The sequence below is a fragment of the Ostrinia nubilalis genome, chromosome 3 (genome assembly GCF_963855985.1).
Source record: "Ostrinia nubilalis chromosome 3, ilOstNubi1.1, whole genome shotgun sequence".
NCBI lineage: Eukaryota > Metazoa > Arthropoda > Insecta > Lepidoptera > Crambidae > Ostrinia > Ostrinia nubilalis.
The window spans coordinates 3,796,108-3,821,362 of NC_087090.1; the positions used below are offsets into that span (position 1 = coordinate 3,796,108).

Consider the following 25,255-nt stretch of genomic DNA (forward strand, 5'->3'; position numbering starts at 1 on the left):
TACAAACGGCGTCGTCAGTTTACAAACGATCGCTGTTCTATGAAATGCCGAAGGCAAATTGGCGACTCGTTCAATTGATACAATTTCGACTATGATTGTTGCAATAGGGTGACCATCATAAAACACATGTTGGACAAATCAGACTTAATTTCAGAAATCAGGTAGGTACCTATCTATTCAGGTAAGACAAACCTAAAATACTAGCTACTCCTAAAGTAATTAAAATATTTTCGTAATAAAAACAACACTAAACTAATTTAAACTATTGACGTACCTATAGGTAGGTACATAAAACTATGACATAAAATAAGTTTCGATAGTCAGTCCTTTAATTAAGTCTTACATTTTAATTATACCTAGAAGAAGTCTAGAAGACAACACAATATTTTTTTAAACCAATAATATTCCGCAGCAGTCCTCCACCAGTCCGAGCACCAGATTCCATTGTCACCTTAGCGTTTTTTACTTGCCGGATAACCTCAAAAACTATTTCATTTTTCCGTAGCTTTTTCACTGCTCCTATTTGTGAATCGTAAAATATTTTTAATTCACTAAGTATAATAAATGTCTCTTTTTGTGAAAAGTCCTTTGAATACGTAGAATTTGCACTGTTTTCTGTATCACAACACCACGACTCGACGCCATTTTTCTTGTTTTGATTAGCAGCGCCTCGCGTGGTAAGAAAAAGAACTAAATACTTCAATTTGCCGCGGCATTTTGTAAACAGCAATTGAAATGGCTATCAAATGTTTTGGCATATTATAAAGTGCCCAGGCAATTTACATTTTGCCTTCGGCATTTCATAGAGCAGCGAGCGTTTGTGAACTGACGACGCCATTTGTAAAATGCGGAATCATACAATTTGCCTGCGACATATAGATAAGGTATTAGGTAGGATTTTTTTTCAAATCCTATGAAAGCCGAGGTCGACTTCTAGCCCACTGTGCGCCGTTTGCGTTGTGTTGACTCGACTCATCAATTGTTTCTTCGATGTCTTCGCGGACCACTTGGAATGCTTCCAGGGACCACCAGTGGTCCGCGGACCACCGGTTAAGAACCACTGATTTAAATGAACGTCTCAATGGTCTATTGGATAGAGAATTTTCTTTCTTGATCTAGATTCCCCGGTGAATTGCACAAATTAAAATTAAATAGAAAATTTTAATAAAAAATGTGTGATTGAAAGTGAACTTGGTCGCCATTTTTCCCCAGTCGACTTTAGAACTAATCAAAAAAATCAGAAGTGAAGTGAAACTCCGTCCTTACACTGGTATTCTTTCATACTTTTTAACATCTTTAAATTGCTATTTAAAACGCGTAAACACATTGAAACCTAAACTTGATATTCCAGATCAAATTCATATAACATGCAATCATTACAAAGGCAAATTCTACTGATTCTACCTCCACTGTAACCAGGTTATGTATCGTGAAATAATACACGGGCCGCATTCACGAGCATTCGCGGTCGATACGATTGTTCGGCCGAGTTTCCAGGAATGTGCACGAAATATGAAATACATTAGATACGAAACATGGAACTCGGAATAGTTACGAATGGGTTTTTGTATACTGTTTAACATGGTAGACTGAAATTCGTCATAATATTTTGTTAATGATTTATTCATCTTAAAATAGCAAGTCGTAACTATACATTACGATTCAGCTCTATCATGTATGATTTTTATAATTTAACGGAAAATTCTTAAAGGGAACGTTAGTTAACTACACTAACTGATCACTAGCTATCAGAAATTTTAACGTTTAGATAATGTGCCAAGAAGATAATTAATGTTGTAAGATGATACCCACAGTTTTAGTATATGGTTTACATTTTTCAAATTATTATCTTAAACGAATACAACTCCTCAAACGGTTACCTATTAATTCACCTTCCATCTTGTATTAAAAAACTAAATAGTTTTCTAAACTGCATCTTTAGTATTTCTACACACTCCCTAAAATACAATATTACAAGTCTGATAACATTTAAAACTAAAATGTCTACACTCTTGTGAGCCATATTAACCCTTGTTCCTCTGTAGAGCTCAGCAAATGGAAAATATAATAAAGGTTTCTGCATTTACCTCGCTCTAGTAAAATGTAAGCGGTAGTTTATTCCGTTATTTCATTAGGAACTCTACTATGTTATTCAAATCTACAATGGTATGTAAAACAAAGATTTGCATTGTTTTTTACATTTTGAAATGTTACTGTGCTTACTTGAAAGTTGTAGAAAGGCTCTATGTATGAATGCAAAGAAAGTTTTAAAAGTGCTTTGAAAAATAACCTTTAAAATGTGTTGTGCAGCAAAAATGCAACACTGAATGTAGGGTTACTCTTACGAAAAAATTTTTATCGTACCTATTATTTTTATTATAATCAGTAGTATTAACTGCTGCTACAATCGTAGATTTTAATTCACATCCATAGAAAATTATATCTTTTCCTCTGTCAAAAAATTATAGTATTTGTATAAATTCTCTTTTCTCTCTTTACTTCTGATAACTATATTATCATATTATTATCTCTAGCTCACAATGTCACAATAGTTCATTAGTTCAACTGGGCTAAGATACGCACCGTGATTTTAAACGACAAAATGTCTGTCGTAGCGCGCTTCTTAGCGCTGATTATAGTAATTACACAGATAGATAGAATTTACGCAACCTTCGCATTTACAATAAAAATATATTAGTACGGATTAGGCCTGCTGTACACAGACAGTTTGAAATAGCTTCAGGCTGCGACTGCTTAACAAACTACGAAAGCAGTTGTGACTGCTCGAGCAGTTCCATGTACGTAGATTCTGTAGTTTGCTATGCGACTTGAAGCTGTCGGATACTAGCTGCTTCAAGCTGTCCGTATATGGTGGCCCTTACGTAGGGTTGCCATCCGTCTGAGTTTCCCCGGATTTGTCCTAGTTTATAGGGCCAGCGTCCGGCCGGGTATTTATTTGTTGTCCGGGTAAATAAGGCTTGGGCATTGGCCGGGCGATGCGACTAAGTTTTACAAAAACCTGTTGACATATTCGGGTTCTGGGCTCCAAAATCCGAGGTTTTACGCGTCCTGTCCTGTAGGCCTAGGATGGGCACCGTGATAAGCGGTTATAGCGCCATTTCATCGATTTTGCCCACACATGTTAAGGTCGATAAGAGTATATCACGGCGCGCATTCAAGCCCGGCTGGTTGTCTATAGTCTGGTCTGTGAGCACGTAGAATTTTGTCCAATGACCCCAAGCTACCCATCCTTATTGCTCGCGCGTAATTATGTTGCTGTTGCGCTCTCACACTCACTGCGGGCGCCTGTCGCACAGTCGCGACAGCAATATAATTACGCGCGAGCGATAAGGATGGGTAGCTTGGGGTCATTGGACAAAAATCTACGTGCTCACAGACCGGTCTTTAGATAATGGCAACCCTACCTTTAGGTATCTTTGATAATAGACATATCACTAAACAATGTTCTCGTATTGTCGGTAGGTATATATAATAAGCTGATGGTTGGTGTTCCAGTGGCGAGCCCGCCGGGCGGCGCGGGCGCACAGCGGGAGGAGCCGCCCCGCCCGCCGCCCCCCGCTCCCCGCAACGGCACGCCGAGTAAGCACGGCTTTTGCGTGGTTGTTGCGATGTACATAAAGTATTTTTTTGAAAAGAAAAAAAATTGATGACAATTTCTTGGAATGCTGTCAGTAAATCTACAGCCAAAGATGCCAATGACTAGTAAATCATTGGTAATGAGCGAGTCTAAAGGTCGACTCTGGCAATGTGATAAAATCTTAGAAGGACAGTGTATTGTGATAAAAGATGACAATTATCTACATACAACATACCTACATACCTCCCTCTAATATTGCCTAAAATAAAAGATCTTACATGAATCTAAACATTCTAACGTAAAATCATAAAAATAAGTAATTCGCAAATGCAAACCGACAACACAAGTTAAAATAATTCTAACTAAACTGTAAAATATCTGCTCATAATACGTATCGTTGTTAGAAACATACTTAAAACTAACCTAAAAAGGATAAAAACAACAAAATCGCAACAACCCCGTAGCCAATAGTGCACGTTTCCAATATTTTCATAATGTCCAACTCCTGCGCACCTGCACCCGCACGTAACACTCCTGTCGTAGCGTCTCTACCTTTTTATCGTTACCCTTTTTATCGATACCTTTTTCCGTGTCTCCGTCGTTTTTTTTTTCTTTTTTACCCATTTTCATCACAGCGTTTCGTGTCAATTTACAATTTTTACGAATTTCTATGTGTTTCTGAATTTTTCGGACGACTTGCATAACTTAGAACTAAAGAATATGACATCACAAATATAATTATTACAAAGTTTAGATGCCATATTTGTGTAAGGTTATCCAAGTCATTATGTTATTTATATTGAATGTAATCTTTCTAGCAAAAAGGTAAGTTCAACTACATAGTTCAACAGTTACTTATTTTTTTTATTTGCTTTTTTTTCTTATATTATGTAATTTCTCAAGTGATTGTAACTATAAACAAAATAATTGTCGTGTTTTTTTGACTAAGAATCATTAAAAATACCTATTAATGGTATTCAGGACAGCCGTTTTTATTATAATTTCAAAGTTTTTTACTTGAGTTAAGTGTGCTTTTAAAATCTGTTAGCTGTATATGATGTCACGCTATAATGCGTGTCAATTTTTGGCATGTCTTAGAGTAGGCGCACACCTTTGATTTTTAGTTGGCCGATAGTTGTGCCCGATTTCAAATTGTATGAAGAATCGGCCGAATTGAATCGGCGTAGTGTGCGCACTCCCATACATGCCCATACTGATCAACTGCCCAACTAAACTATCGGCCGACGAAAAATCAACGGTGTGCGCCTACTCTTAATCATTTTCAAGATCACTTGTTGATCTTGGTTACTTAGGAGAAAACACTAAGTGGGAACGAGAAGTGGCACCTTCAATGGTTGGGTTTTTACTGGCGGTCAAGCTGTAGGTAGATCCTGGCTACACAGGAGTATAGCCTCTCCTCTTTCCTCCACAGGCAACTCCTGTTGCAGCGGTGGGAACAAGATGTGGGAATAGTCCCTCAACCACTCTTTTCTTGAATTTAAAAATCTATTTACCACGGCGTCGTACATAACGTAATAGACATATTATTATGCGACAAGTCGTTATCTCCAGGCACGCACGTCGCGACAACACATCGAATGTGACTGGTTACCTCATTATTTGCTACGCCACTGGACTAAATGCGGTGCTTTTACCTTATTTCCTGGATAATACACGATTTCTTACCCGACTGTTTACAATGTGATATTGACATTGTATCTGTTAGTTTGATACAGTGTAGTTTTTTTCAATTTGTAAATAAACATTCAGTACATTGGATGGAGTTATTTCTACGGTTGGTTTGTTATTCAGTTGTTATAGGCTCGTATTAAAAAACAACACTCAAAACGTTTAAAAAATATTTGGATCTCATGGTTTCAAAGTTTGATTGAATAAAAATAAAATGTTTAATTTCATTCATTTGCGGCAATTTCATATTTAACAACAACAGTAGTTTTGTTTTGTGCTAGTGGAAATACAGTATGTTGTTTCTTTAAAATAAGTACTTGTATTAATTTTAATCTTCCTTTCTTCTCCAACTTCAATCGCGCGAACCAAAACATTCATGAGTTTCTTACGTCCTCCAAGATAGTCAAGACCAATTTTCTACAAACTCCTACTGCTTGGCCTCTGCGGCTATCAGCAAATAAGAACAATTTATGACTTATCTTTATCTTCTTTCTTTTTTATGATATCTGTGTATAAAGGTAAATTTTCTACGAAGCCTCCTTCTTGGACTGTGCAGTAGGGTCACTCTAGTATGGAAAAAAATAAAAGTTGGTGAATCAAATTCTAATAGTAATATTATGTTGTAGTGTACTATAAAAAGTAGTTTTAGCTAAAAAACGGATATTTAAACATACATCTTCAGCCCGCGCATGCGCTTCAAAATTTTAGGTTTTTCAAAAAAACACGCATTCCTAAATGGCATTGTTTTTTATTATAAATTACTTAAAATACTATTGAAACAATGCAAATATTTAGTGAAAGACATATATTAACGTTTAAAACAAAAAACTTAAACCAATACATATAATAGGTTATCAAAAATAATATTTATTTTTGTACAAAAAATCCAGCTTACTATTATTTCGGCATAACTTTCCTAGAAGCAAGTTTTGCATGAATCATGCCATTCCTTGTTTTTTTTTATCACATGCCGATATTGCAGCTTCTGTCACTATCCTTACACATAGTTCAATCGCCTGTGTATGTCAAGGTAGCCTAATATACAACATCCTTTCGTCACCTTTTTTCTCTATATCTGAATAAGTTCGTCATTCGTATGATTACTTAGAATAGGTGGATCAAAGTTGGTATCTTGCCAGTTTTTTAGATCAATGTAACATTTAGCATCAAAATTAAGTTTAGCACTTCAAAAGTACGTGGTAATTTTCCCGTTTGTAGGTGAAATACGCGTTTTTAGAATTTTTCTAGCTGCAAGATTCTTTTATATGCTTTCCGGAAAAGAAACACTAATATCAGTATCACTACTCGTTGATAACATTAATTCTTGTTCTGGCATTTTGGGTGAGTTGTTATCGTTCTTCAGACAGAAATTTTGTTGAAGCTTGCTTTCGTACAAACTTTTTTTTGTAAACTTTTTGTTCGATTGCGATCAATACGGCTGATTCTCATTTTTCTCTCACCCTGTTGATCAATCTAAAAGTTGTGTTCTTCTTTAGGGACTGTAATTTCTCTGGTACAATTGCACTGACTTATTAACTTGCATTTGCATGAACAAATACCGATCAAAATTTCGCTTAGCTGCAAGAACTCAGTTTTTTTCTCAGCTGACAGAATGATAAGCTTTCAGGAGCTGAATGACTCTTGTATGCGAGACTACAGTAATTGATGCCTTTTGCCATACTTCTTCAACTTTCTCAGTTACAATTTATGCAATTTCGGAACACGGGGGCTCTTAGTTACTGCTATTTTAAAATTTTACCTGTAGTCTATACCACTCGTAAAATTTCATGACATCCTGGTGTGTTGGTAACTCGTTTTCTTTTATATCTTCTATAGTTACTAATGTAGGGCACTTGTATGACTGTCTATTATTATCTGACATGATAGAAAAATTTAACTTCCAAAGCATAAAACAAAAATTACACAATTTACAATTTCACATGATTTCAGAAGAAACTAGCCTGAATGTACTTACCTCAAAAAATTGTCTTTTAATAAACAACACGGTTTCTAACAGAAGTAACGTGTATTTCAATGGATACTAATTAAAACACTAAACTATACCCAACTTCAAACGTGTAACTTAGGGTGTAAAAGTTGATACTGAAAATATTTTTTTTCAAAACTTCAATGACGTTGCGCGGGCTGTTCCACTTAAAATAATTCAATAATATTTTAAAGGGTTTATAATGATACCTAACTACAACATATTTTCGCTATTAGAAATCGATTACTCATAAAAAATTTTTTTGACCCACCCTACTGTGCAGCTATCATCAGCGAATAAGAACAATTCATGACCTCTACTTTCTCCTTTATGATATCTATGTATAAAGGTCAATTTCCTACGAAGGATCCTTCTTGGTCTGTAAGGCTATCGCAGCGACAAGATCACGACTATGTATTACCGCGACGTGACACGCCCTTATCGGCCGGCGCACGCACGTGACGTCACGACACGTCACAGCTTAGTTTATTGCATCCACCGTAATCTGTGGCACGTTTTTACACCCCCGTCTACAGGGTACGAAGTAATGTGGTTTTATTCTTCTTCTGTCATTTAACAACTGAAAGGAAGAAAGAAATAATAAATATTTAATTGGTGCCAGTACATCTCTAGCGTAACACTTTACGAGTCACAATAATAGTAATATTATCTGATAATAATATGGCTCTATCGTATGGATGAGAGCTTCTTCTTTTAACTTTAATCTTCTTCTAGCAACAACTGATATGTTGTCCTGAAGTGCTGGTAGAGCATTGGGAAGTGTCCTGAAAAGAGCTTATTAAAGAATTTGAACTTGACCTGGATTCTGAAGCAGGGAATTGTTTCTTATAAAACGTAGGCGGTTATCACACTGCGCCGCGCTCCGCCGCGGAGCGCGTGAATTCATATAAAAAATCACGCGCGCGGACGCGTTGTCAGTGTGAAGTGCCGCGCGTGTTTTCCATACAAACTGAGGTACTTGCATACAATTATTAAATCTGACGCCCCGCGCTCCGCGACGGAGCGCGGCGCGGTGTGATAACCGCCGTATGTTTAAATTTTTCGCAACATACCTCCCTTCCGGGAAACTTTGCACTTAGCGTTACTATAGGTTATAGATAGATGTCACTATTTGTAAACCACATAAAACAAAAAAAGATAAAGTGTTATCGCTATGAAGCGATCTTATTTAGTTTTGACAACCTAGAGGACAGTTTGTTTAAAATAAGTAAAGGGGATATGATCGATATTATGAAGAATAAATATAAGTACCTAATGTAGGAAGCATTAAATAGATGTCTATTTTATTTCGAGCATTCGATTCAAAAGTTCAAAATCTAGGTAATTGCACGAAACTCTTTGTTTGATGTGTACAAAGACCAACAAAGGCCGTCGTTTTCTCCAGTGTTTAGTATTTCCCTTAACTCAGTTCAACTTCAACTATCAACGTTCGCATCACGTATTCCCACAGAAAATGTTTTATTTCGATGTCAATGTGAATTTCAGATCGAAACCGACTGAAATGTTTTGCAGAAATTGTATTGATGTTTTGTGAAATGATAAATGGTAATGCCAGATTTTGTATGGAAGGTGACGTCTTTTTTTTCCGCGTGGCCATCGACCAAACCTTATTTTTTGATTACAAAATAGTGTTATAAACCAAAAGTTTACTATGACATGTATAGCATACCTCTAAACTCAGTTTGAACTGAATTACGAGCATTAGAAGTTTGATGATTTTACAGTATACTAGATTTGCTTTCTGCGCGCAAGTTTTGTAAGAAATTGCAACAAAACAGTGACATTGTAAGTGTAAACAAACAATACCATCCATTATAGGCTCCAGCCATCAGTGTGGAGCAGAATCAGCGTAAGAAAAAAAGACGTCACTACTTATTTTATTAAAAGTAAAGAAAAACATTAACACGTCTCGTTAACCCCTACCAAAGATTATAAACCTGAATAGCTCCATAGATTTTTACAATCCAGTGACGAAGGGCCCTTAGGTTTGAAGAATTACGGGCCGTCCCCATGGCAACGCCGTAGACATCTGCCCATCCCTTTGGCGTGGCATACGTAAGTACTGTGATTTACATTGATTGTAAATTCAAGATGACCTGATGACCCAGTAGCGGTGAATCAAATGACGGAATTTCAGGGTTATCTCCTTGACAGGTTTTGATTTTGTAATTTGACTAATTTATTTGTTCCCTCTAAGATGAGAGGAGGAGGAAATAAACAAATTATGTACAATCAGAGTTGTCCAATTTTCGTCACTTGTCCAATTTATTTTATTATTTTATTATCTTATTATAGAGTTTATAGACACAATTTAAATAATTAATAAAACATTGAAAAATTTAAAAAAACTGCAATAATTCGAAAGTCATGGCTAATGTGAGCTTTTGTCAAAACTATCTAAAATGTGGAAAAAAACTAACAAACAAAGCTACGAGCTTTTACTTGTCAATACATTTTCAGTAATTACGCGGTTTGTTTTATTATCGGTTCGAACCGAGAGTGGTTACAGCTCACTTTATCCCTGGAATAAAATTCCGATTCCGTTTTATTCCAATAATGAGATTGACTATCCAGGCTGAATTTGAATCAGGCCTGGTCCCAGTTCATTGAATATTTAGCCGACAAAAATAACTTAGATTACATGACTGAGGTCAGACGTGGGGCACATTATAGGCAAAATATTGTAAACTAGCGGCCGCCCGCGACTTTTATACGCGTGGATCCCGTTCTACCCCCTTAGGGGTGGAGTTTCGTAAAATCCTTTCTTAGCGGATGCCTATGTCATAACATCTACCTGCATGCCAAATTTCAGCCCGATCCATCCAGTGGTTTGGGCTGTGCGTTGTTAGATCACTATGTCAATCAGTCAGTCACCTTTGAGTTATATGTATATTTAGATTAGTATTATTCCGCGGCTACGCTTAGATGGGGCTAAATCTTCTGACAATGTCACTTTTTGGCCTTAATTTGCTACAGATTACGAGATAACTTATACCTCTCGTTCCTACCATTACAACTCCAAAACGGAAGATTCGTCAACAAGTCCTGTTATAACTAGGATCCTTTGTTTGATTGATAATAATCAAATCCAACCAGTAAAGGGCAGTCCAGGGGAATACACTATCTTTAAACCAGCAACGAATATAATATAATCAGAAGAATATAAAAGTTAGACCAAGTGCGTTCCGGGCCTTTTTTGCTTTTTCGCAAGGATGTCTGAACTGGTTACCATCCCCTCGAAAGTATAGTATATTATGTGCCTTAGATAAAGCGGTACAAATTGATATCTTTGCCTTTAGTACCCTATCTGATAACGAAAAATTCATACTAGCTCAAGAACATTTACGACGAAAGTTCGGTGCAAAATGAATATTTTAGAGGCGCGCCATCAATGTCGTGAGCGAGCGCCGAAGTCCAAACTTTCTTCGAGTGAATTTATAATTACTTTTAATCAGAGTTTTAACAATGACTGACTATTGGCATTACCTGGAGTTGGATGTAGTTAGCGTAAGATGCTGCATTATTTATGGCCGTCGTTCAACTTTATAATGTCTTAGAATTAATATGATTATTTGCACTCGAAGCATGTTGAAGTACGCGTCATTATGAATAACTTTTATGATACGCAGTTTTTGGAATTGAAATAAAAAAAATACGGGATAAGTTGGTGCACCTCAGCCTTATATTTAAGGCAACATTTTCTTCTGTTTATTTTATAAGGCTTGTTTTACGTCCGCCTGGCTCGCTAACACAATTTAATCTAAGTTTGTCGCTATAAAAACATCCCAAACATCTTCTGCCCTTTACCTACACTTCACCGAAACTAGGATTAGCCACACTTATCGTACGTAAACAGATTTCGCTTTGAGGAGCTTTCTTTCATGTTTCCCTATCGCATTGTAATATTTTTATGAGCGTATATCAAACGCAACATTCTCGGAATAGTATTTTATTTGGTAGTTCGTAAATATTTTCTTTTTTACTTACCTTTTGCGCGTACGATAAATTAAGAAGGGTTTTCCCCGCAAGGCTTCCCCGAATTTGACAGGCTTAGTTCGTACTGAACGATATTGAAGGCCTTTGCTGAAGAAAATTTAAACACATTTTAGTAAACTGAATGCAAAATGCATAATACATTAATGCAATTCATGTTAATAAGTTCCAAAAGGCTCGGTTTCTTTTCGTTTGATATTACATTGTTATTCTATGATCTAGTAAATGGGACCACTTTAAATTATTTATTGCGGGAAATGCATGCACATATCAAACTCATGTTTAGTAGAAACAGTAGCCATACCCAACCAAACACGGGTACCTACACTCAGAAAATATCACGAAGCATTTCTCTTAACTTGTTCCTTAAAAATATCCAGGATATCCAGTGAGAAGACAGATGTTTTGAGATAGTTCAATGACACCTAATAGTTATAACATTCAGCAATAAAAAGGTTATAAACGTAACACAGATATAACTCTTTCGCAACTTTATACCGTGTCCCACAAAAAAGCGTCACTAAAATTGTTATTCAGAGCAGCAGCTATCCGCAATCCGTGTATGTAGCATTTCCGATGTTTGCCGGTTTCTGTTGACTTTCCCCCGTTGCCATGGCAACTGAAGGGCCATATGGTTTGCACTGCATGTGTGTTTACAGGATTTGCCGGTTTCACGAGCAGTTTAGTTGGCGGTTTATTTAATATGACCATCAAATTGAAGCTCTAGTTATGATTTTACGAATTTTGGAATGACTGATTTCCTGAAAATTTCAAGTACCTACTTGTTCGAACTGTCATAATAACTATTACCTAAACAGGAAATCTCAAAGGACCTAATTTGAAGAAAATCTATTTTGACTCCAAATTAATTGTTTTCCATCATTATCGGGTAAATATCTTAATCAAGTTGTGTAATGGATTAGTACCTACTTCGGATAAACAAGTACAAACAAGGACTTGTAAATTACCTAATATAAATTAACTATTTGCTTGACTACGTGTTACATACTTGTTAATGAAACATACAATTAACATTACATGACTACACATAATTTATTCAACCTAAAAAGTGTAACATCCAAAAAGTTTTCATAGATTTACAATGTAAGTACTCGTACATTATACTCGTATTGTATTCGCAAAATTCGCAAACGCACTTTTAAACGGTACGTGCATTAATGGCCGACTTCAAGCAAAAAGACAACGAACTGTTGGCGCCATTTTGTGCCAACTGTAAAATAATAAACCGGGAAAATTGTTGCGCTGTTGCAAAGTTTTAGCAGATGTTATTTTTAAGCTCGTATTATAAAATGATACTCAAATATGAATCCGTAGTCAGGGCTTTCATTGAATTCGCCATTATTTAAACACTAGCTTTAACCACGGCATCGCCCGCGTGAAATTTAGCTTGTCACAGATCGTTATAAATTTTAGCCTTTATGTTATTCTGATGTATAAACAATAATATTTAGACTGAGTTGCACCATCGTACTTTAACTTTGACAAACGTAAATCTGTCATACTCCGCCAAACAAAAGCACCGGTTAACGTTACTGTTATGGTTAAAATAAGGTGGTGGTGGTTTAAATCCGTTTTATAGTTTTTGCGTCGAAGAATAACAAACATACATCCATACAGCATCCACATAAACCTTCGCATTAATTTAGGAGGATTAAAACTCTATCAATCACAGTTAAACCTAAATCTATTCATAAGTTTAAATGGAGTTTTGATCACCATTTAGAGGACCTACTTGTGTTCCGAATAGTCGCTCAAAACTTGAGCAATAGAACTTGACCGCCTCTTGTTCCCAAATCCCACAACTATAATTCCTTTATAGCCAGAATTCACAGCTTGACCGCCAGAAAACCAGGGATGTTATGGATATCCGTAACCGTAACCGAAACTATCGGATATCCGAAATAAAAAAATATCCGTAACCGTAACCGAAACCGATTCAAAAGTTTCGGATAGTTTCGGATAAGGGCGGAGTGAATGTTTTTTAATATAATTTGTTACTTGTCTGAAGTTGTCTGGCATTCCCTGGCACAATCTAATACCCCCGCCTGTTTTACCATTATCATAGTAGAGAGCCTATAAGGGTTGCGCGGCATCTTGCTATTTGAATTTTACATTTTTAAAATTATAATATCCGTAACCGTCATTATCCGAAACTTTCAGATAATCCGAAATAATTTCATATCCGTTACCGTAACCAAAACCGGTATAATATTATTCTAATATCCGTAACCGTATCCATAACCGAAACTTCATATCCATAACATCCCTGCTAAAAACTAAGCTGGCAGTAAAAGTAGCAATGCCTTTGCTGTCTCTTAAAAGCTCTTATTTACAGTTTTCCAATATCCCGTATCCATTGAACGCTGTATTTGAAAAGGATGACTATACACTACAAGAACTTGATTGTATAGACAGCATTCTATGCATTTGTATGTAATGACCCCCGATTTCATATTTGAATGGACAACTCTTGATATGTAACTGTAAATCATATTGAACATTTAAAACTTTACATTGAAGGACAAAAAAGGTAAAAATACCTATTCACTTGAGTGTTTTATTGGATTTCATCAAATATTTTAGAGATAAAATATCTGTTACGACTAGCGGTGAAAAAGCATTACTTCTCCCAAAACCAAGAATTTATTAACAAACAAAGTTACTCGTACTTCCGAATTCAGGACTTAATAAAACGATACATAAATATTTTGCAGGCTTAATTCGTATACCGCATGTTGTTTATTTGCAAAGTAAACAAGTAGCCAACCAAAAACGCCAGTATACAGGGTGTCTCAAAAAGAGCGTGCCAAACTTGTGGAGATGATTGACTAATCGATGACCATTTTAATACATTTTATTTTTTCAATTTTAGTAAAAGTATCATCATGTTTTTTTAAGCACCAATTTTGAGTCTATCTCTTCTTCTCTTTCGTCTTGAAAAATATCTGCTCATTTGTACACAGAGCATGAAGAGATAGGCTCAAAATTGGGGATTTAATAAAAACATGAAAAATATAATATCTCTGAAACGGTGATACTTTTACTTTATGTATTTCTTTTTTTGTATAGATGGTGATCTATTTAGTCTCCCATCTTCTCAAGTTTGGCACACTCTTTTGTGACAACCTGTATAATGCAGAACTGAAAGAAAATACAGCTGAAACGGTTTCGGAAAATATCGTATCTTCATCTGGCCAATATTTTCTCTTACACGCGAGTAAATATTTTTCTTCAGCATACATTGCGTTCATTTTACGTCTCTTTCACAAGTTTTATGTTTTTTATTAGATGTTTGTTGCTTACTTCGTGTTTGATAAACTGTATTTGTTTATGTATAGAACAGATATTACTCGTTTGATTTCTCTGTATTTTCAATGTTTTCTCTGTCTTTCATTTTATGTCTGTATTTTTATAGGTATCGTAAAATGCATAATGTATTAGCTTTTACGCTTACTCTATTTCTTACTTTATATTGAAGTTAATTTATTTTTATGATTTTCATCGCGATGACAATGTACTTATTACTTAATATGGATGTTTAAATATGTACAATCGGCAACAGTGTTAACTGCTCATTGCCAGTCATGGTCGTCTTGTTCTATCGCAAAGAATCACCATTTGATTAGAGCGAGAGCAAAAATGGAAGTGTATAATTAACATCCATATTGCTTCGTACCTAATGTGTAGATTTATTTTCCAAAAGTATTTTAAACTAATAGTTCATATTCCACAGCCCACAGCAATAACGTGGATGACTAATAATTGCCCATTCTAGCTTACCTCTAACTAAACAATAAATAGCATTTGCGCTCGCTGCAACGCTCTAACGCTTCGGCAAACGAGCGTTTGTTTGTCAACGATGGCACAGGCGAAATATTCATGCTTCCCACTCATACATTCGCCAATATTGCCTTCCGTCTAACTAGTTGAAGAGCTATTATGAGCTCTTTCTACGATACCTACTGGAATTGAACTGAATTCAATAAGAAGGTGTAAAAGAGCAATAATTGGCTTTTGTCTTTTATGCGAAAATAGGTGAATAGTGTATATTCTTGAAGGAAATATTATTTGGCTGTTGTCGTTTCACTGTATACTTATATTCCAATTAAAATAAAATAGAATGCATTTAGGATTATTTTTCTCTGCCGCAACGTCTTATACTGAGCGAATGTCATTTATGCTATTTTGGTGCCTTGTTAAATACTTACTTAGTTTTATTTGTTGAAATATTTTCCTTTCTTGCTTCTTCTTTATAAATCGAATAAAAAAAACGTACACAACAACCAAGAAAATAGTAACGATGCTCAATTAAATAGGCGATGTAAGTCAAGTAGAGGTAAATGGGAACGTGACATTTCCAAAGTTGAGCAACAAACTTTGCTTCCTCTTGCCTCATGAATACAGGACCGTTTTCCTTGTCCTTGAGTATATTGCGGTAAAAATCTAAAAAACTGAAAATACAAATAATAAATATGAAAACGTACAAACTGTGCATAGTTAGATGTATAGTTAGATTGGTGAAGATAAAGCCTTTTATGATTAAAGGTTACATACAAGATTTAAAAGCAGCATAGGTTTTAGTAGACGAAATTTTTAAAGAAACTCGTGTAGTCAAGACTTTTGCATACGTATTTATCTATGCGTATTAAGTTTGTAAATACTTCATTTCGTATTTTTTTTACTAGCAGACAAGGTTTTTCTGAAAACCAGCATGTTAATGTCTTTTCTTATTTTATCTCTATTTGTATATGAAAATCTCTTACCCAGGATTTTATTCACCATTCAATTACTTTCAAGAATGTGCTTAGGTATAGCTCGAACCTACAAAAAATACCAAAACACACTCTCATATCACTCTTTTGTCAACAGAACAAGGCGCCCTGACCATAGTCCGCCGGTCGTCCAGTCGAAGCAAGACCGAGAGCTGCTCGACCCCCACAGATGAGCAGCTTGACCAGCTCGACCTTGACACAGAGCACTTGCCCGCCGTCGACACGCCCGACGCCTGCGATAAGGCCGCCCTTAGGTGAGACAACCCCTCAAACTCATTCCGTAGATGTTGTAAGAGGCGACTAAGGCCGTTTTCTGACTTGTCGGCGCGGCAGCACGAAATCAGCACGCTCGGCATACGCGGTCTTGTTCTGAGTTTGTGCCGCACCGCTGCCGCACATGCCGCGCCAATCAGGAACGCTCTATTGAAATATAGGCGCTCGGTAAACTTTCCGTACCGCGTATGCCGCCCACAAGTCAGTAAACGGCCTAAAAAATATACGAACATCAGGTCACCTCAACCCTTCTCGCCAGTGTGAGGGTAAAGATAGGCTAAATCCTCTATCTGACTCTAGAAAATGAGAGAGAGTCGTATTCATGCACTGGAGACTGGTGAACCTTTTCGGTGCACCTTTTTACATTAAGTGCGATTGACAGACGGTTGAACACAAATAATGTACACAATACTACTCGCTACTTAATAACGGTATGCATAACATAAAAGTCAAGTTTATCTCTGTTACGAAAGCAATATCGTTCAATTTTGTACATATTGAAGAACATTCCAGGCCAATATCTTCATTAGTATCAATTTTATGCGAAATAAGGTCAGATAAGGTCAATTATCCTGCTTGATCTCACTGAAAAAGGGGAACTGGGATACCCGGGAATTACATTTTATGAAGCTTTTTGGTAGGTACAGATAACAAACAGCTCATCAAACTATACATTTTCGTTGAAAAGCAACTAAATACTGCTGTATCTTGATATGCCGTTATCTGCCTACCTTCTTAAAAGTACCACGGAAATTAAGATACAAGATTTTTAAAACATTGGTCATGAAAATAGAAACCAGCGTTATCATCACCTTAGACTATAGAATAAAATGAGTATGAGACGAGAGTCATTCGTGTCAATAATTTATCATTACTACAAAGTAGAGAAACTCCGGGGCTCAAGAACTATTTCATGCTTCAACTACACCAACGCGGGCAGATCGCCATCGTCGGCGCGATCATAGGCCAATGACAGGTCGCGCGGACTGTCATGGGTCGCGCGACCTGTCATTTGTCTATGATCGCGCTGGCTTGGTGTGGTTGAAGCTTTACCCTACTTATAGCCAGTTAAGTCACGGATAATGGTCTACTTACTGCACTTTTACTTCCTAAAATAGTAACAAGAACATCACTAAAATGTTATTGTAACAATTATTGTAGAATAATTTATAAATAGGTAGAGCGCTTAGTTACTAGTAGTCAAAATTACGTAATCCTGTCTCCTGAGTATTGAATTCGTTGATTTAACCTATTGTTACGATGGACGCGAGACCCGAATTCACAAATGAACGAGAGCTTTACAAAGTTGTAGAAAATCTTCGAATGTTCGGGAAAATTCTAGAGGTCATGAAACTTTATATCGATAAAATTGACAATCAAAGTTGACTGTTTGATTTGTAGCAAATACCTTCAAGTATAACAAAGTCACTTCAATGAGCATTGTAGACGATGTCACTGAACAAATTGATTGATTTTTCGGATTATCGGTCTAATTGTTAATAGGTAAGTATTTATTAGTAGGTATAAATAGAATCTTCAACATCATGTAAAGTCATGAGAGATACCTACTTAGTGTGTGTTTAGTACTCAGCGCTGCAGAAACTAACTTGGTTTCAAAGTTTTCTGCGGATGAAACGATCTATACGGTTAAATATAGGTGGTGCAACTCAGCCTAACTCTATTAGTATTTACAACATCTAATTGTAACAGGCAGCCATGATGGCTCGTGTAATATCAGTAAACTGGACGTAACAGGCTCGAACGTTTGATCTAGCGCATTGATTGTAGATGTGTATTGTGAGACACCCGGGATGAATTGTTAAATAGAATAGAATATAAAAATCTTTATTTTAACGAAATATATGAAAAAAAAATCTTCTCACCACTGCGACTGGTAGGTACATTTATTATCCTAGAGCAGTTGCAGGGTTAACATGAACGTGTAAATGCGCATTTTAAAAGCCTATTTGCATAAAATTAATCTTTTATGGATTTTATTAAAACAAAGACATAGGTAAATCGATTTCGTGTCAAATAAAACCTCCTCATCGTAGAACGAGATAGGTACTCGAACGTCTCCGAACGCTGACTTTCAGCGAGTAAATTAAGCTAAACTACATAAATAAATAAATAGGTAAATACATAAATAAATAGGTATGTATATCTAAGCTTGCCATTATAATCTGATCTGAAAAGATTTTTCAGACAGACTGCTTCAGATGGGACATGAACCCAGGACCATTAACGTTCCGAACGAATTCTCTGTCTATTGATTGAGCTACATAAGACAATCAAACAAAATTTTCCATTGATTTCTACATTACGTGAGAGCGTCACTAATATTCAATATCAAAATTAATATTGATTTCATTCGTAAGCCTACTTAATTAAAAGGTATTGTCTGACTTCATAATTTCAATAATTTAACGATATTTATTTAAGCTCTTTTCAAAAGAACCATTATTATACGGAAAATACAATTACATTGCGCCGTACTTCAATTAATATTGCAAATGAAATCCTATCAAAATATGTTCGCCCGCAGAACCCGCGAGCGTAAACTGTAAAATGCAATGTACACAAAAATATATCTCGAAATTCCCATTGGCGTTGAAAGAACAGCTGCATGTTTCACGAGGAAATAAAAATATTGCGAAGCAAAATGGATACGAATTTTTATATCCAAAACTACTTAGTTATTATACGTTTGACACAGTTTCAGATAAAACAACCGGCATTCTTCTACGGTACATTCAAATAAAAACATACTGCACTTTTCCGCAGCATTGAAATACAAACAAATGCACGAATTGAACAATCTAATCGTATACGGCAAAGAGCTCACATTCGTATTAAGTAATTGAAAAAGACAATAAAAATCCAATTGGGGATGTCCCAAGCATATAATAAAATACAAATAGTAATCACCGCGGTCCGCACTCGGAGACCCTTAACGTCCATTGAGGGCTATTACAGTTACTAGTGTTGTGTAATTATCGATAGTTTGACCATCGATGGACATTATTCATATATTGAGAGGTGTCGGTGCGGTCGTCACGGTATTTAAGAGTTTTAACGAGGAACGACCTAATGTGACAGAAGACTAAAATAATTAAAATTGTCTATAGTTAGCAAGCTAAAGTTGTAGAGACGAGAGACGACCGCATCTATTGCAGAACTAACGAAAGGTGGAGTAAAATATTCTGGGATTCGGCATGATGGGCCGATGATCTTTCAGTAGCTTTTTATGAGCAAAAATTACTGTTTTAATAAATACAAATACTTGATATCTATTTACCTACTAAACCTACAAAAATAGGTAAGTGATATTCTGCAACAAATTATAATCCATGCACATAGTACAAAACTATCGATACTATCGATAGATTAAAGCAATCTAGCCTTCCCTTCACTATCGAAATACCATCAAAGGTGAGCTCTTGATACGCATCACAGGCGAACTGAATATTGTAGGTGTTGGATAAGGGAATCTATTCGGTACACGGCAAAGTGAGCTGAACGATTATTGCTACGAGATCTTTTTTTCCCTACATTTAAGGAAAAAAATGTACTTTACAGTAGATATTGCAGAGATTTTTAAGACCGTTTCGTAACACAAATCTAAATAAAGGAACATAATTCCATTCACAAAAGATCCTTTGAAAGTACAATTGAGTATTTTTCTGTTGGAAATCCTTTGAGTTGAGTAAAATTGCAGCTGTTACAAAATAATAATAATTGTATATTGCTTCACAATAACTAAAAACCTTAGTCTCAGTTTTCCATATTTACAATAAGGTCATTACCATGATATTAATATTAAATTACTGCGAACTAATAATTGCTGTAATAGAATTCTGAAAATTCATAATTTGCTTTTAGCTAGTACTTAAACGAAATTTTTCACCAACGCAAATAATATTTCATCTGACTTTAGTGCGAGAATCGTAAATAGTTGTTAGCGAATGTGCGGCTGCGATTGTATGTCCCATTAATTTATAGTGGGCCGAATTCGTTGCGATGGAATCACTAAATTGCATACAGGGTGTCTTCAAAGTGTATAATGCATTTTAACAGACATAAAAAAAGTAGGCGATTCTCAATTCGGTTTCGATTAAATGCAAGCCTTGAGCTTCCCTCGAGCTTTTCAAACAATTTTCTTTTGAATTATGCTTGGTGTATAATATAATAACGTACGAGTTATCTGGTTCTTTCACACGTAAAATTCATAGACCAATGTCGTTGGAATGTATCCGTGAAACATGAAGTGATTCCATGAATTTCATTTCTACAGTTCTAGGCACCATTTTAGTCGTTCCTGGCAAACATACCGACACTACAATTCTAAGAAGTAGACATATTAATATTTGCTAGAACTCAGACAGAAGTTCGTTCGTCAACTAGCCGCAAAACTTTCATAATATTGTGAGTTTCAACGTTGAAATAGTTTCAGTGAATTTTAATTTCAGTTGTGAAGCGGTTTCAAAGGACTTTTCATGTGGGTACATACATAGTTGTCAATAGTTAAAAATTTAGTTCACACAGTGGAGATGATAAAAATTTGTTTATCGGACGACAGCAAATCAAAATAAACACTATGGCATCTTATAATTAGTGGTTATATTAGTTGGAAGCTATTTTGTAACAGAAATGTATGTCGTAACTATATCTCACTTAAATTGTAAGATTTAAGGACTCTACAGTCTACACATTCAGGCTGGGTTGCACCATCTTACTTTAACTTTGACAAACGTCAAAAATCTGTCAAACTCCATACAAAAAGCACTGGTTATTGTAATTGTTACGGTTAAAATAAGGTGGTGCAACTCATCCTAAGCCCACCGACAGCCCGGCTTTGACTAACTTGCTGTGACTTTATTTCAAAAGAAACATGTCATCGACTACATTTTATGACTTTTGAAAAAATATCAAGTCGACCACTTCATAAAGGTGGATCGGCGAGTTTGGTGTGTAGACTGCATTACTGTTACAGTTAAGATTAAAAACGAAGATATTGAATAGGCATTGAAGGAAAATCATTTATGTAAAAAATTAGAAACTACACAAACTCCCATAGTTACCTACAATAGCAGTATTTCTGTGTCAAATAACGTTAATAATGAGAAATTTAAGACAGCTTATCACAATCGTTAGATACTTCATCCGAAGCCTTATTTATAAGCCTCGAATAATCAGATTAGGGCAACAATTTCTTAACTAATTATTCATCTCTTTGTCCACAGATTACGCTATCTCCTAAGACAATTAAACAGAGGTGAAATATCAGCAGAGACGTTACAAAAGAACCTTCAGTACGCAGCGAAAGTTCTTGAAGCCGTGTACATAGATGAGACCAAGTATGTATTATCTTTTTCTTTGTAGCTCAGTCCTTTGACAAAGTGGTTTCATTATTGAAGTCAGATTACGCTCCTCAAAGTCCTCTAAAACCTTACATAATACTAATTTAAACGAGATTTATAAACAATCTCGGATATTTAACTTGTCCAGATTGTCGTGTCGGTTTTATGTACATTTTTTATGGTTATGATCGAAAAAATTTACGATTGTGAGAGCTAAACATCGTAAAACGGAATTTTTGAACAAAGTATTGTTACTTTGGGGACTGAAGTGGATTTATGTTTTTAAACCGCTATTTAAATAGCAACGTGTAATAATAGCAAAATTACTCCATGTAATTTTCATCGAATAATTCTTATAAGGAATTCAATTCTAGTAGGTAATTGAATTGAAAAAGATCCGAAGCTCTCGTATCTTTAAATATACTTTTTATTGGGCAAACATTATTACGATTATCCCGTCATGAAACCGACCTCCTTTTCCTTATATAAAGACAATAGAATCGATTTGCGGGGCGTAATCGAGTTTAACATTTTGATAAATCGAGAAAACCTCTCATAACATTTATGTTTCAGATCGTATCCGTCTCCCAAACGGTTTACGTCGTCGATATAAATTCTATTTGATTCCAATAACTCGATTTTTCGTTTCTATTCCAACTCTTTCTTAACCCTTTTAATGGCTTAAACTAATATATTTTCGCTTTCAATCTTTAGAAATCAATGTCGGAGCATTTCATAATACGAGTAATTCTCAAGCCTTTTTACATTTTTGGATACGCACTTTACAGGAAAATACTGCCCTACATCACAAAAAATATGACTGCAGCTACGTTTTTTTAACTTATTTTTTGTATTTATGCTTTGTTAAATTGTTAGGCTTACTTGTATGAATAATGTTAATTTCGATATCATGGAAGATCAAACTGTGATTCTATACATATAAATAAAATAGCGATATGAAATCATTACGCTTAAAAATACCTAGTCACATTAAATAGGAATAACAAATATATTTTTATTATACGAGTATTTCTGGTAACTAGTAACAATTAATAATTTTCCAATAATGAATCCAAAAGCTGGTGCTGGACGCAGGCCGCTGCCAACCGGGAAACATGAAAAGCATTGAGGGAGGCCTATGTTCAGCAGTGGACGACCTATGGCTGAGATGATGATGATGATGATGATGAACCCAAAAATATATCAAAAGCTCTACCATTCAATGTGTCGTCGTCGTTTCAACCGAATGACGTCCACTGCTGGACAAAGGCCCAAGGATTTCCCAAAGACCGGTCCTGAGTCCCCTGCATCGAGGTACCTCCCGCGACCTTCACCATTCAATATGTAATAGAAAAAGAATACTTAGATACATGTCAAAACTTGACTATTTGTTACGTGCAAGTACATAAAGTAAGTGATACAAATTTCTAAGAATGAGCCGTAAAATTCACGGCATCCCTGCTGAAAAATACTGAAAATGGCAAAGGAAGCCTTCTACCTTTCATCAAACAAGCTTCTCATCTCGAGTGCCAAAAAGGTAAGCTAATTACAAAGAAACTGTAATTAGAGAGACTGGCCTTGAAGGTACACAGATCGCAATTTGACATGCAATTTATTTAGTAGCCTGAAAGCCATTTTAGAGAGGGTTTGCTGATTTAAATTATATAGTCAGCTCTGAACTTACGGCTACGTGATAATTAATAAGATCGAAGCTTAAAGCTCTGTTACTTATGGCCTTCTAAACTAACTTCATAACTAACTTCTAAATAATTATAATCTTGCAAATACTTCAGATGTAGGTAAATTTAACACGTAATTAGGGCATTGCAAAAAAAAATTAACTGAAAAGATGGTAACAACAGAAATCCTGTACTCATTTTGCACTAATATGAATTTTAAAGACATTGTAATAAAGAAATATTCCTTGCTAATCAAAATATAGATAGCAATACTCAATGAAAATGGCCAGCTCAAGTACCTAAACAAATAGAACAGAGTGGAAAATTTTACAAATTGACTTCCAATGAGCTGTACCAGATTACTTGGATAGACGATTCGGGTTGCCATCTTAAAAATTCAGGACACTTAGTGTGGCCCATCTAATATGCACAGTTGTACCTTGGATGTCGGATTAGGCAGGTAGATATATCAATTTGGGTCTGACGTGATTTACTGTGGCTGAGAAAATGAGTTATTTTGACAGCCTTGCCTTTGTGAACGCTTGACTAGAGGTAAACTAATATTTATGACGGGAATCTGCAAACGTATAAAGGATTAAAATTTAAAAATGTCCTTTCTGATTTTTTTTTTGCGTTTCTAGCTTTTAAATTTCACGCCCGTATTCACAAACATAACTATGATCATGAATGTAATGTTTGTGTATACGGGCGTTAGCTACAAAAGAACTTTAAAACATTATTATGAATTCTGTAAATTTTGCAACGTAGATTTGGAACAAAAGAAGAAACGTTGACACGTTAAATATTTCTAATCTTTATTTTAATAAAGCCAAAGCAAAAATTTAGAAACAACTGGTTTAATCAGATTAACTTACGAGATATTTTCATTTCGATAGCGATTCTGAAAACTGGCAGGAGCCTGAAGCAATAAAATCGCAAATAAAATCCTCCTACCCTTAGTTCCCTTACGTTAAGCAATGCTATTTTTATATAATTTGTGATTGCAAACAATGCTCCACCGTTGTGACAGTGAAAGCTCTTTCACCCTTAACCCTTAGCTTAGGTACAAAAGCTTAACCGTCGAAAATCGGGTATTCATAATTTAATCAATTTTTAATCCTCAATGTATCCACGGTACCTAATAGCATTTATTTTTAATTTTATACGAGTATGTAAAGGTCCCGCTTTAAAACTATTTCTGCAAATCAATTTCAATATCATCTTTTTCCAATTAACTACGCTATTTTAACTTCAGCAATCAAGTCTCAAATGGGCTTCTCTCAATCGAGTCTCCCAGACTGTGTATAAAGTAAAGTTGACTGCACAAAGTCAGCATTGCCCAGGCATTTGGTAAACGTCCAGACTACGCATGGATTCCGACGTATTTGACCGCTTTGCAAAGGATTATTCGCTTTGCACTCAAATGCAGTTAATTGGACAGAAATGCTAGTTTCCGAATTAACCCGTTTGAAACTGTATCCACATGAGTACTCTGTGTATCAGATATTCTGTGTGTGTTGTATGTTTTATGCTAATTCATCATAGATACTGAATTTTGCTTTGAATGCACATTTAACTAAGAAGCTGTGTGAAACATGATTGCAGTTATTTTGTGTACCTATGTCTATGTACGTACTGCTCGTAAATAAAAGATCTTAACAATTGGTTGGCATTAATTAAGGTAAAATTCTACCCACGAAGGTGCTGTTCATATACTCAATACATTTTAGTAACCCTTGTAACAACAGCAAAATATACTCCGCATTTTCGTCCATTTCCCTTCCTCTCGTATACTCTTTTATTTTTAACAAAACGGCTCTTTTGTACCAAATGAATTATGCCTGGATGAGAACCTTTGTTGC

At 35.6% G+C, this 25,255-nt stretch overlaps 1 protein-coding gene across 2 annotated transcripts in view; it reads left to right on the top strand.

Moving 5' to 3' along the window:
* LOC135087598 (dual specificity calcium/calmodulin-dependent 3',5'-cyclic nucleotide phosphodiesterase 1) overlaps window positions 1-25,255 on the top strand; it is a 276,250-nt gene that overhangs the window by 229,387 nt on the left and 21,608 nt on the right. For both annotated transcript variants that reach the window (XM_063982325.1, XM_063982326.1), the window contains exons 3-5: window positions 3,517-3,600; window positions 16,179-16,335; window positions 21,598-21,711. In XM_063982325.1, the coding sequence (XP_063838395.1) occupies window positions 3,517-3,600; window positions 16,179-16,335; window positions 21,598-21,711 (355 nt within the window). The remainder of the gene's footprint in view (window positions 1-3,516; window positions 3,601-16,178; window positions 16,336-21,597; window positions 21,712-25,255) is intronic.